The 14,770-nt window shown below is 42.6% G+C and overlaps 1 protein-coding gene across 1 annotated transcript in view; it reads right to left on the reverse strand.

Moving 5' to 3' along the window:
• Nucleotides 1–7,523: 7,523 nt before the first annotated feature.
• Nucleotides 7,524–14,770, reverse strand: part of XRCC5 (X-ray repair cross complementing 5) — an 81,679-nt gene continuing 74,432 nt past the window's right edge. Inside the window, exons 20-21 of the mRNA XM_045032942.1 lie at nt 10,809–10,880; nt 7,524–9,923 (exon numbers count right to left, since the gene is read on the reverse strand). Coding sequence (XP_044888877.1) covers nt 9,909–9,923; nt 10,809–10,880 — 87 coding nt within the window. The 3' untranslated portion in view covers nt 7,524–9,908. The remainder of the gene's footprint in view (nt 9,924–10,808; nt 10,881–14,770) is intronic.

Genomic DNA, 14,770 nt, shown 5'->3' on the forward strand with positions numbered 1-14,770 from the left:
AAAATGACCTCTTGTCTCTTACTTGAGGCTCCCTTACTTATGCTTCCCAGGATTCCAGATGCTCCAGAAGAAGGTATAAAAACCCAACAGCAGCAAATGTGGAACGAGCATTGGAACAACTGACCGAGGGTCGTGGTGGATTCTCCATGACAGGTAATTTTTAAATCAAGACTGGAGATTTTTCTAAATGATCTGCTCTAGGAATTATTTTCAGGGATTTCTACAGTCTGTGTTATGCAGAAGGTCAGACTAGATGATCACAGTGGTCCCCTTCTGGCCTGGGACCCTATGAAACTATGAAAATCTGCACTGGATACTTCAAGAGACAGGTTGCTGGGCTAGATAAACCTGGGGTCTGATCCAGCCTGGCAATGCCTAGATGTCCCTGTGACCCTGGAAGTGGTCAGTTTGCCATAAGGGGGAAGTGGTATAAGAAAACTGGGGATAACAAAAAAAATGCAGGAGTGTCAGACCTTTATCTTCCTAACCTTCACCCACCCTGAGAGAAGCTGGCTTCATTGTCTTCCAGTGTGTAGGGAGGCTGGCCCATATGCTTTGAGCAGGGGGTTGGACTAGATACCTCCTGAGGTCCCTTCCAACCCTGATCTTCTATGATTCTATGCCTCAGGAGGGAAGCGGAATCAGCCCCTCTCTCTCCTTCTAACCCGTGGACAGCAGAGGACTCAGAAGCGTCCACTCCAACCTCAACTGCTCCCAGGCTGACTGAGAAGGGTCCCAGGATCTGCGCCCTCTCCTGAAAAACGCTGCCTCTGCTAAGTGAGGAAAAACAGGCAACCAGAGCCTTACGCTGCAGCTCAAAGATAAGGGCCTGGAGCTTTGCACAAGAAAGACTAGAACAGGGTGAGCTAGCAACGCCTGTGTCCAGCAGAAGGAACTGACAAGGGCTGCTACTGAGGACAACAATGGATATTAAAACTGGGATCTTTAAGAGGTAGTGGGATACCGAGATCGCTGCTTATCATATCATCAGTATCTTCCCATTGTTACCTTGTGTTCCCCCGCGTCTGCCTGTCTCCACTTCCCTCTTCGCCTACACCTAGATTGCAAGCTGCTCGAGGCAGGGACTGTTTCTTTATTGCATCTTTGAGGCCCCAGGCTCAAACGCATCACAAATACAGAACCCGTTTTCACAGTAAGGGAAAGCTATGTCGTCTCAGCAAAAATAGAAGGGCCAGGTCCCTGCTTCAAAGAGCACGTCATGCACTGATGCTTGGTGCCCAGGATGAGATGGGGTTTTGTTAGCTGCTGTGCACCCACCGCTGAAAACTAGGTTCAAGGTGGCTCAAGTTGGGCACCAAAAACGGAGAGACGCCAAATTCTTCTTATTTCTATTGCAGTTATAGTTCCTAAAAATCCAGACCAGGGCTCAGGGTCCCATTGTACAAACAAACAACTAGCATTGGGGACACCCTTTAAAAGGACACACACAATACTGGAGGCCTCCAGGATGAAGGAATTATATCCCAAACTGCTGACAATATGACTGTGTTATTCTTTATCTTACCTGTGCTGTGCAATCTCTTACCCCTTAATGGTGAAACTGCTCCTCTCCCATCAGTCTGAATGTTTGGGAGTGCAGAAGAGATGAAATCCCTCTAAATCCCTTTGGCCTGGGGTGTTGGGTCCACTACGTGAATCATTTGGCCTTTCCCTAACCCACCCATCTCATGGCCTTCCATGCTGGCCAAACGGGCCAGTTGAAAGACCCTTTTTTTGTCCACGGGTCGGCTGCCCCGGTCTTGCTGCTTTGCCCACCGCCACAAAGCTTAGGTGAGGCAGAGGGCTTATGCTGGTCCTCTGCGCCAGGGATACATTTCACCCTATTAGAAGCTAACACTGATCATTTGGCTACATGTTTTTATTAAACTGGTGAGAGCTCAACTTTGTCAGACGTTACCTGAGATATTTCTGATCCATATGCTGCAAGCAAAAATATTACTTGGCTAGGGCTTGAAGAATGCAGCACAGTCGCCTTCCCAAAGATTTGGGATCTCTTTATTCCTGGCCATAGACACCATCCGATAGAAAACGTTTTCTTGTTATGCTCCACGCTGGAGAAATTTCTGCTTATTCTCTGAGACGTCTTGAAAGCTGCAGCATCCACTCCCTCTCAGAGGAGAGAGAAATGACAGTTATTTGATGGAAATAATAGCTGGTAATAAGAAGAAAGTGAAAGGGGAGGATTGGGGGGGAGGGTAAACAAGAAAAATCCTTTGACTTGGCACACAAACTAATTTTAGATGCGGAAAGCTGCAGCGGAATCAGCAAGTTAAAAGGAGGAATGCAACATTCTGCTGTGAAAACAGGGAGCGCTAACTGCATTGACACAAAGAGGGGACCTAAGAATTATATCTCCCCCCCAAAAAAATTAAATGATTGAACATGTATTTTTCTGTGCTCTGAACTATGTATTTTGTTAAACTCCCCAAGGAGGAAAACAAAAGCGCCCCAAGCCAAAAGGTAAAACTAATGAAAGCTTGTAAACTTTTTGTATTCCAGAGGCCTCTTGTGTGCTCAGAGCTTACCAGAATTTGGAAATCATGTTTGTAATTTATTGCAGTTAAAAGGTTTTGTGAAATTCTACTGGCTCAATGATATGTAGCTTTTAATCCTTAATCTCAGTGTTTATAAAAGGCGGTAAGTATTACTGTCCCTGTTCGACAGATGGGAAAACTGAAGCTCAGAGAGGTGAATTAATACTTATTATTTGTATTACTGGAGCACTTAGGAGCATTAGTCAAATGACTTGCCCTACTCCTGACTCTTAGTCTAATGTCCCACCCGTTCGACCATGCTGTCTCCAATATTTACAGGATAGAAGGTAGGCGGTGAATACCAAAAGGATGGATTTCTCAGAGCTGGGCACCTTTATAAAATCCATCCAGATCTAATATTAAGATAGTCACTTACCAGAGCCTGGGATGTTAGCATGGAAAGAGAGCTGGGAGAAAGCTAATGTGCATCTCCAGAGATGTGGACAGTTGCTCCTGACATCTTGCTATTGACATAGTGTATTTCCCTCTACACCTGAGCTGCACCCTCATACTACCATGTAGAAGCTGGCATGCCTTCTATGTAGGTTTTTAGGTAAAGACGGGCCCAAATTCATCCCTAGTGCAACTGCATTGACTTTCAGTTAGCCACCTGGTGAGTGTCTGCTGGGAATTTGCCTTTGTGTTAGGTAGGACTCTGGGCTCATTGCAGGATGCTATGTTTTGGAATGAAGCTTAGTTGCTGTCTGGACTAGGTTGAGTTAGCGCCGATTTTCTAGCAGGGCTCTTTGAAGTGTGAGCAGCATCGTTTTTGATTGGATAAGCCAGTGATTAGACGTGGCTGAGTGAGAAGGGTTGGGTTGTCCTTTCCAGCTGTGTGTGGGGTCCAGGCTTTCAAAAGCATGCAAGGCTCCCAGTGGCTGGTTAGACGTGTGGTTGGTGAGATGAAGGCAGCTGGGAGACTAAGGGAATTATCAACTGAGTTCCTCAGCAGAGGAAGGCAGGAAGGTTGGGTTGCGTGTTTTGCAGGGAGGGGGAGGGGATGTGTTTTTTCTTTTCCTTAACTTGCAAGTGTTGTTAAGTGTCAAAGGTTGGAATGTTGCTGTCTTGCTAACGCTGTTCAGGCTGCTCAGTGCTTCTGTCCTTGGAGCTCCAGTGTTATCAGTACTAACAGCAGATAATGCAACCTGCTAATTCAGCAGACCCCGATGTTAGTGATAAATACCACAGGCACGGTTTGGAGACAAAGGCACTTGGCCAAGTTTATTGCCCTCAAGGCACAGTACTATCATCCCATAGGAGCTACAGGTACACTAACACGAGTGGCAAGGAATGGCTTAGTTAGGAGCAGGAATTTCTGCTGTCCCCTCGGCCGCACAGAGGATTAAGGCGAGGTACTCCGTCATTTATTGACTGAGACAAACTACTGGGATAAACAACTTACGTACCACCGTGTGTTTCATGACATGTTTGCTACCTCCCCTTGTTCCTGATATCTCTGACACATCCCTATTCATTGTTCTGTCAAACCATCTTATCTTGTACTAGACTGGGGTGTATCTGTACTAGCCTTCTGAAATGTATTTACATATCTAGTTGTTTGTTATTTTGCCAAGGCCAGGTCTACTCTGGTTCACAGCCTTTGGTTCAGGCCTCAAATCTTGCACCAGGCCGTGTTCCAGGCTCCTTCTCTCTCTACTACAGGAGGTGCTTGAAAAGGAAGAACTCACAATGGAAGGAAAATGGCATGTCACAAGCACTACTGCTAATTCTTCGTCTGCCTGCACCCCTGGGGTCCCCCTGCCAAACAGGTGTCCTGACTCTGGACCTGGTCTTGACTTGCTGGGATTGCTGCCTGCATGTCCCTGCCGATGAAAGCCAGGCAGGGGGAATCACCTAGTGTGACAGTTGCCTGTTGGTGGAGAGGCAGGCAGGAGAGCTGAAGGCAGGCAAGAGAGCTGCAGGAGATGGCTCGTCTGCATAGCCTCCAGGAGTGCAAGGACTTAATCAATAGGACATGTGGAAAAATCTGGGCTAGAGGATGCTAACTGACTACAGCAGCATTGCTGCTTTATGGGGAGGAGACTGGCTGGCAGCCCTCCTTGAGCAGAAGACAGTGCTCCACCTCTCGCCCAGGACTCCCCACTGCCCCAGTCCATCATGGTGAAGAACTGGTATGCTGTAGTGGCAGTCGATGAGCTGGGTTCCTTTCTTTCTTGTGCATTATAAAAATAATAAAGGTTCTACAGGCCAAATGAAGCTCTCAGTGGTACCTGGGCAACCACAATGTCATCAAAGTATGATTTCAGCACGTGTTTGGCAACTGGGATTGGACTAGATTCTATTCCCTCTTGTGTATCAAGAGAACTGTATGTTCTGTTCCAACCTCTTTTAGCTGTGTTGGCTCAGCAGGACTAGCAGGGGTAAAAAACAATAAAACTTACCATAGTGACTCAAGTGAACAGATATAACTGTGAATATGCACAGGGAGCAGGTCTGACGGATGAAGGAGGAGCCATTTGTTCACAGAATGTACTTCTGTGATGAAAGGTGTTTAAGAATTCACTTGGCCTGAGAAAACCATCTGAATGAAGATATTTTCCAATACCTGCCTAATCTTTTATTTTCATAACTGCAAATAGTATTTCAAAACTGTAACAACCACAAAACCCATCAGAATTTGCCGCATAGAAAAATATAACCACTCAAACATACAGGATTAAACCAGAACATGCTCAAAAGCTAATTTTAACATCCAGCATTTCAGGTTTTGAGAACTCTAGCTTCTGTTAGGATGTACAATCTTTCAGCCTAATGTTTTTCCTCTCCAGTTTTGATTTCAATTTTGCTTCATATTTAATGTAGTTGCTCTTCGTTTTTGTTGTTGTTGCATGAAAGAACTAGAAAAGCCAAGGTAGTTTTCTTTAGCATGAGGCAACCTAGGCTGCTGAAGCTTTCAGCTTTGATAACTAAAAGCCCAAAATCACTCAAACTGCCTACAACTTTAACATGCTCTTCCCAAGGCTGGCTGGCAGGCATGCTTCATGGCACCACTCTGCCTACTAAACAGTGCTCTAAAATGCTATGTACATATTCCGCACAACCTATAAAGCCCACTATGCTCTTCTGCAGCAGTCAATGCCATACTTGCTTATGGTCATCCTTCCAATGAAGGCACTTTAACTTTTCTTGGTGATTTGTTCATCAAAGAATTTGGGATGGGATCTGGGGGCATAGGGGTGCTTTTCATGGCATGTGTTCCCACCACTACGGATATACGTCATTCCAGCGTCTGTCTGCACTGTGCTGCAGTACAAGTGAGAGAAATGGGAGCAGAATGAAGATTGGAGGGAAGGGGTATAGAGGCCAAGACCTCAGTGAAAAAATGAGTTTTCTTCTGGAATAAACTAACGGGTATGAATAACTGCTTATTTTAGCTGAAGAAGATCAGCCACTTAGTACATCTGCAGTTATGCTAGCTAGGTTAATGTGCTTATAACAAAATATACAATAGCTAGCAATCTTCATGCTTCAGGATTATGACCGGCTGACAGCAGAAGAGAATTTCTCCCCTCCCATACGTTATTTGTGCCACAGCAGCACCTAGGAGTACCAGTCATAGACCAAAACCCCATTGCGCTAGGCACTGTACAAATACAGAAAAAAAAAGTTCTTGCCCCAAAAGGTGATAATCTTAAGTAGAAACTCCAGGCACTTATATAAAATGCTGGTAATCTCCCCATCTCTACAAGTTTTATACCACTTCATCCCATACCAAAGGTGTACGTCCCTACAAAAGTCACTGCAGCGAACGTAGTATTCCCATTGACTTGTTTGGAACAGTAATGGGATCTCCAGCACCAAGAGAAAAGTGGTAAAATTTAGTATTCTGCTCCATGATCAGGAAGATTTCAACACGCAGAGACAGAAAAAAGTTAGTTCTTCCCATATTATTAGCAGAAGAGCTTTGCAGTAGTATGACTCTATGATATGTCTTCTATGGAGGGACTAAGAATTATCTAGACCATCCCTGACAGGTGTTTGTCTAACCTGCTCTTAAAAATTTCCAATGATGAAGATTCCACAACCTCCCTAGGCAATTTATTCCAGTGCTGAACCACCCTGACAGTTACAAAGTTTTTCCTAATGTCCAACCTAAACCGCCCTTGCTGCAATTTTAGCCCATTGCTTCTTGTCCTATCCTCAGAGGTTAAAATGAACAATTTTTCTCCTTCCTCCTTATAACAACCTTTTATGTACAGTAGAACCTCAGAGTTGCAAACACCAGAGTTACAAACTGACCAGTCAACCACACACCTCATTTGGAACCAGAAGTACACAATCAGGCAGCAGCAGAGACAAAAATGCACAGTACTCTGTGAACTATTAAAAAAATAAAGGGAAAGTTTAAAAATAAAGATTTGACAAGGTAAGGAAACTACTTCTGTGCTTGTTTCATTTAAATGAAGATGGCTAAAAGCAGCATTTTTCTTATACATACTAAAGTTTCAAAGCTGTATTAAGTCAATGTTCAGTTATAAACATTTGAAAGAACCATAACGTTCAGATCAAAGTTATGAATATTTCAGAGTTATGAAAAACCTCCACTCCTGAGGGGTTCATAACTCTGGGGGTCTACTGTACTTGAAAACTGTTATCATGTTCCCCCTCACTCTTGTCTTCTCCAGACTAAACAAACCAAATTCTTTCAATCTTCCCTCATAGGTTATGTTTTCTAGACCTTTCATCATTTTTGTTGCTCTTCTCTGGACGTTCTCCAATTTGTCCACATCTTTCCTGAAATGTGGCACCCAGAACTGGACACAATACTCCAGCTGAGGCCTAATCAGTGCAGAGTAGAGTGGAAGAATGACTTCTCGTGTTTTGCTTACAATACTCCTCCTAATACATCACAAAACGATGTTTACTTTTTTTGCAACAGTGTTATACTGTTCACTTATATTTAGCTTGTGATCCACTATGACCACCAGATCCTTTTCTGCAGTACTCCTTCCTAGGCAGTCATTTCCCATTCTGTATGTGTGCAACTGATTGTTCCTTCCTAAGAGGAATATTTTGCATTTGCCCTTATTGAATTTCATCCTATTTACAACAGACCATTTCAAACTTCAATCTTGAACTATTACAATTGTAATGATGGGAGGGTTAGAATGAACGAAAGAGTCTCAGGTACTTCTTAGGAGTCCATTTTGTTTCATTTAATGCCTTCCTTAAATCCTTTAAATCCTTGTTCACCTTCTTCAGATCTAGCAACTCTGAGTATAAATGTACTGTGTAAACAACAGGATATCCTGCAGGATACCATCATATTGACTTATGTACGTTCACTGTTTGTTTTTAATCCTGGCTCACAGAATTACTTCTAAATCCCCCTGTGGGCCCGGCCAAGACCCTTAAATATCTCTGTAAAACAGGGATACCTACCTCATGGGGGTGTCGTGGGTATTTATGTTTGCAAAACACAGACAACGGAATCACACTTGATCTTTATACAGGGCTTTTCATGTTCAGAGCTAGCTTTGTTTACAATGAAAACTGTATAAGAAACCACCTTTATTGGACAACCTCCAGTCTTAAGGGGCCATCCCAACATTCATTTATATCTCTTCCAAAAAGGTAGGAAACAGTCTATCATGAACTGATTTTAGCCAATATGGCTCCAAAGACTGCCAAAATGGGTTGAAAAAAAAAAGCCCTTGAAATATTGTATTAACCAATTTTTTTAAATAAGAAAACGAAAAACCGGCCAGTGACAACATGGAAATTTGACATCAAAAGACACTCAAGAGAATGGATTTGTAGCCAGATCTATATTATTTAAAATTATGAAAAAATATTCTGGGGGACACTAAGGCTCTGGTGATTTGAACAACAGTCTGTTTGCTGCCAATCAGCCCCAGGGGAACCAACTCCAAAGAATGTTCACAGAACTCATTCTGAACTCAGTGTGGGTGGCCATCTTCCACGTATGACCCAAACGTGGGGCAATGAGACTATTCCTGCATGGCCAGGAAGGGAGAGGAGACACTTGTGTTACCTGAACCTGGAATCACTCTATAAGAAAGGCAGACATTCCAAACCAAAGCTCATTTTAAGCACAGCCCAGGTCTTAGAGATTACTGTCGTCTCAGCTCCCTTCCATATAGTATGCTTATGTTAACAATAATGAGATGACCCAGTTTTAACGAGGAATAAGGCGTTAAACTAATCCCAGAAAAAATGTTTGCAGTATAAGTCTATCATAGGACATCATAACCAAGTAACTGGTTCCAAGCAGAATTCAGGTATCTTCTGAATCCTAACTGAACCACTTACTTTCTTCTGGTTGCTTGTGGCAAGCACTGTGCGTATCAATATGTCTTTTGAAGAACCATAATCATCTGTGCTGAGTACTTTTAATTTTTTAAACTTTAAAAGATTCCTTTGCAGCTTGTTAGCAATTAGCTACAATGCACAAGAGAGGAACAACTGACTCATTCATTGTGTTAACATTGAGATAGCTAAAATAAATGCAGCAGTTAAAGTCTGTGGAGGACCTGAAGGTGCATCAAGCAGAGAATGACGCCATCAAGTACATCAGAACAAGAGAGAACATAACAGGTCAATGGTGATGGTACCCACTGAAAAGGGAAGAGACTGAAGAGTAAAATGAAAGATGACTTCTAAACAACGCTGTTACTGTCTCGTGCTGGAGAGGATCCAAACAAGAAAAACAAGAGAATAATCACTGATTTGGATATACTGTGACAAATCAACATGATGGAAATGTTTTGCTGTACTGTAGATTCAGTTTTATATTTTGAGTGAATACATTATGAATCCGTGGACTGGACATTTTTTAAGTTACTCTTTTTAGCCCAAAATACCTACTTGTTCTCCCTTTCCTGATTTGACAGAGACCATGAAAAGTAATGTCTTTCTTCCTTTAGAATTAGGAAGCTACTGATTTACTCATACTAAAAGTTCCTCTATATTATCTTGAGATCTCACACCGACCTCCATACTTCATTCTCTCCAAACAATACACCGATGATGTAAGACACTAACACTGGGCCTCACTAAAATTAGTGGTGTTTAGCTGGAATCTGAAATATAGCAACATTACAATATTGAGTGTGAAACAACTTCTTTTTAGAAAAAAGATTTACTACAGAAAAATGTACAGAAGATTGAAATAATCTACATTAAGTCTTGTACTAACTGCAGTTGATTCAGCTCTGAGGTTTATACCAAATAGAAGTGCCTTTGAAACTGCTGTTCTCTCTCAAGAAACTTCTACCAACAGAAGAATGGATGATCTATCTTCTCTTCAATGGCTATTTTATGCCCCCTGCAACAGAGTTCTTCAGAAGTCCTCAGATATTGTCCAGCCACTTACATCATGTCCAGCTGCAAAAGAAAATGATAAATTTGGAATAAGAGGCACTGGCTTCAAGTTATTGCTCTCACCGGTTGGGTAGGGATGGCAATCAGAAAACGAAGTATGTATGTCCTAACGAACTTGGATATACACTTTATGACAAAATATGAAAGGTCTGTAGAATACTTGTACTCTATACGTCTTCATGACTGAGCAGAGAATCAGCCAAAACTGTATTACCCCAAAGTCACAAACGTAATTTATAGATTTTTTAAGCTACTCTGCACAGCACAAATGAAGAAAGCTTCCAGCCATGAAAGTTCTAAGACTGGATGGATTACTGGCTGAAGCCTTGCAGATATGTTTCATTTGTAATGACTCAGCATGAAAAAGAAAAAAAAAAGAGGCTAAATTGTTTATACATAATAAACCCATTAAATGCTTGAATTTCCACAAGCCTGTCTGTACTAGGTTAATTGAGCAGATTAAAATATGTTTTTCTTAATGGTTTTTATTTTTCAACCCACACAAATAGCTGATCTGCAGCTCAGGCTTTCCGAAGCGTTGTTAGCAAATTGTTATAATTTAATGTATCAAACGAGTAGCCTGATTGGCACTTTTTATAAAAAAAAAAACCAAACACTGGAAAGGAGAGGATTAATCTATGTAAACAGCGCAAAAGTGTAACAACACAGCCCAGTGCCTGCCATTATGAAACTACGTTTCTGGTTACATTTACAATAGCAACTAAGTATTTCATGGGGGTTCCTTTGTGCCTTAATTCTTTAGGTGCTTTCTAGGGCATAAGTCAATGGCAAGTCCTCACCCCTGTTGCTTTTAAAAGCTTCTCCCTTTCACTGAAACAATCCAACTACTTTAATCATAAAGCCATATCATGTCTTCACGATACTTACTAAATCATCCACGTCACCACCTTCACCAGCCACTGATGGAGCTTCAGCTGGTTTTTCTTTGGGGGCCAAGAACTGGGGGGGGAAAAAAATCATTTGCGTTCTGGAGACAAAAGTCAGCAACTTTCCATTAAATGAATGGAAAGTGTTTTGAGAGGTGTTAAAAATCAAAAGAAAACAAACAAAAAAACCACATGAGCTGAGAATTCCATATAGAAAGGCTCCAATAATTACTACTGAGGTTTTGTTTGCGTTTCCATCCTCATCACCAACCTGTAGCACTTTAAAGTCAAGTCTTAGAAAATTTCCTCAGAACTAAGGGTGAGGGGTGCAGCTATACAGGGAGTTAAGAAAATTTTTTGACCATGTAGCGTGGTGAGCACCCGCTCCGGCCCTGGAGGGGTTGGAAAAGCCCTGCACAGGGCTGGGGCTGGGCAAGGTAAAACCCTGGCTGATCGGGGGAAGTGGCTGCAGCTGGGGCCAATCCCCAAACTGAGCAACAGGGCCTTATAAGGCGGCCAGGGAAGCTAAAAGCAGGAGTCTCTTTCTGTCTATAGAGGGAGAAGGGCCTGGCTGCTGGGAGCTAGAGACAAGGTACCTGAGTGAAGCAGGGCTGGGGAAAGGCAGAGGAGCTGGGGAGCTCCAGCCTGGAAAGCCCCAGGCTGCGGCCTAGCATTGGGCTAACAGGTACCAGGGGTTGCAGAGGGCAGCCCAGAGGTAGGCCAAGGCAGCAGGTCCAAACCCTCCTTGCCAGTGATGGGTGGCTGATACTGCAGTCTGCCCCAGGGCATGGGGCTAGATGATGACTGGCAGTAGCCGTATACTGAGGAGAGGTGGGGATACAGGGTGGGGGTTTCCCGGGGAGGGGAGACCCTGAGAAAAAGGGGTTACTGCCAGGGGGCAGCACCCCATGTAAAAGGGCACCGGGTCCAGGGAGGGACACGGGGCCAGAGGACAGGAGGATCACCAGCCTGCAGAGGGCGCTCCGGGGTTGAATCAAGCTAATTCCCTGAAAGACCAGCAGGAGGGGCCACAGGGGTGAGTCCGCACATCTACAGACCAATGATGTTTGCAGCTATGAATGCTTAAAAACAGCCAAAAAAGTTACTTTCCCCCTTCATAATTTACACATATGAAAGTCTCCAGATTAGAAATTTTTGCTAAATAAAAATAAAATCTACGGACCAAATCCTGGTTCCACTAAACTCAATTAATGACCTGGATCCACAAAACCTCAAACATGTAGGTGATTAGACTGATATTCTTTATCAAATAGATTTTTACATAATGAATGTGCCCAAACATTCTCTCTCATTAGCCAGTGCAACTCACTGGATGCCCTCCACTTAGTGTAGCATATCATAAAAAAGGGTAAAGATAACTAGCTCTATATATCTAAGTTATTTCTCTTTCTTACTATTTGTTCCATTACTTTATAAGGGCTAGAAGTGATCAGCAATAACAGCAAAGAAAACACAAAAACAGAGCATGACTTATGTGAATTGTGTGCCACAGTCTTAAGAACTTACTATTAGTTAATATTATTTTAGCAATTATCCCAATGGAAAAAGTGGAAATCCCCTTTCCCCACAGCTGGGTCACTTAAAAGAAGACTGTACATAACACTTGAGAATATGTAGCTGGGAACTACCCTGCCCTAGATGAGAAAGTGGCAATGGGGATAGACTAAACCATCTAATATCACAGGTCTTTTTCCAGCATAGTCTTCTGGAATTTAAGGGTGCTGCAGCAGCGGCTCTAGATGAGAAGCAAAAGGAAAATTTTTGTCTGAAAAGAATTAAAACAGTAGGGTTGTAAATAGCTGTTTAAATTTTTAACTGGTTTTCATTACACAAACACAGCTGGCTTCTGAAGCAGATCTCTGATTATCTGAGGACTTCAGATACTACAATAAGGGGGATCATGTAAGTAGGAAGGTGAGATAGATACAGTGGGGGATTAATGGTGCTAAATATGTCCATTCTCCCTTCATCTGCATTATCAGATGTGTAAATAAGGGTAACAATAAATAGATACAAATCAGAGAGTTAAAATAGGAGGAGGAGGTAGAATGCCCCTTTTTTATACAAACTGAGCATTATCCATCACTGTTAAGACAGCCTGGCCTACACTTAAAAGCTAGGTGGACATACCTACACCGAATCATAGAATATCAGGGTTGGAAGGGATCTCAGGAGGTATCTAGTCCAGCCCTCTGCTCAAAGCAGGGCCAACCCCAACTAAATCATCCCAGCTAGGGCTTTGTCAAGCCTGACCTTAAAAACCTCTAAGGAAGGAGATTCCACCACCTCCCTAGGGAACCCATTCCAGTGCACCACCACCCTCCTAGTGAAATAGTGTTTCCTAATATCCAGCCTAGACCTCCCCTACTGCAACTTGAGAGCATTGAGCTTTGAGCAGGGGGTTTGACTAGATGACCTCCAATATCATGGTTGGAAGGGTCCCTTCCAATGATATTCTTTGATTCAATTGCTCCTTGTTCTGTCATCTGCCACCACTGAGAACAGCCGAGCACCATCCTCTTTGAAACCCCCCTTTCAGGTAGTTGAAGGCTGCTATCAAATCCCCCCCTTCACTCTTCTCTTCTGCAGACTAAATAAGGTTCCCTCAGCCTCTCCTCATAAGTCATGTGCCCCATATGGTTTTTTCACATCAATCAGGAAAAAACATCCCTGACCAACAACTATGTTGACCTAACCCCAACAAGCTACCCTTGCATTGGGGGGGCAGTTTCTACACCAACAGGTAAACCCCTTCCCTGCTGTGTCTACACTACAGGGTTCTGCTGGCGTAACTATGGCAACGCAACTATGCTGATAAACTCTCCGCAGGGTAGACATACCTTCAGAAGAAACAAAAATGTTCCATCAATAATGTAAATCACAGCTCTTGAAAGGGGAGGAAAAAGGCACTTCAGCAGTTACCCTGGCCTTCTAATATCTGCTGAACTCTGCTGCCATCCCAGGAAGTAATCTAGTCCCTCATTCTCTGAACCCTCTAATTCTAAATCCCCAAGGAGAGTGGAAAAACACACCCCCCAGAGGCATATCTGCTGGTCGCAATTTTTTTTAGGTCTCTTCCTCTGACTCACTCTCCCAGTTTCAATGTATACAGAAAGTTAATTTAGAGGGAAAGCACCCCGTATCACATCCACCAGAATAAGTAAGAAATTTGATGTCACTTTTTATCATTTTTGTATACAATATCCGCCATACTTGTCTCACTATCCAAACATCAGATCTTTTTTACATTTGAATAGCAGATGCCGAGAACTGCATAGAAACTTTATTCTGTATCCTAACACATTTAACATACATTGCTCAACTCATCTTATTGTCTTTGTAACTGAGGCAACACAAATAGGAAAAAGTTACAGAGCTGGAAGGACTGCACAGTGCCAATACACTATGCATTGATGCACCTTTTTCTACTGGTTTGAGTCTGGTAGCATAGAACACATATAATCAAACTAAAGTTAATGATACTGTCAGCTTGGAAAGGGTTTTTTCACCAGCGCAAATCCCATTTTACATAGTTAATTGACATCAGCCAGGATCTGTGAAAATAACACATTTGTTCAGAGTCCTCAGAATTAACATTTTACTCTAAATTAGGTATAAATAACACTTTACAATCTAAGGAAATCTGAGATGAAGATTTGCTTAGCAATAAACTGAAGCTTTAAGTTTTCATCAAGTACTAAACATCTGCAATTGATTTCTTCTGACAAGATCTGTTCTGCATTTATGCTGAAGCAAATTATATAAAATAGTTGTGCTGAAATCCATTATCTTTCCCAAAGCAACCAGAAAAAGCACTTGGCACTTGGCAAGTCTGATCTATTAACCTATCATCTCTATGCTCTAAAAAGAGTAACTTCCCATCTGCATCATTACAGGAAAGACTAGACAATGAGACCATTTTTCTCAATGAAGGAAAGTAAG

The sequence above is a fragment of the Mauremys mutica genome, chromosome 10 (assembly GCF_020497125.1).
Source record: "Mauremys mutica isolate MM-2020 ecotype Southern chromosome 10, ASM2049712v1, whole genome shotgun sequence".
Taxonomy (NCBI): domain Eukaryota; kingdom Metazoa; phylum Chordata; order Testudines; family Geoemydidae; genus Mauremys; species Mauremys mutica.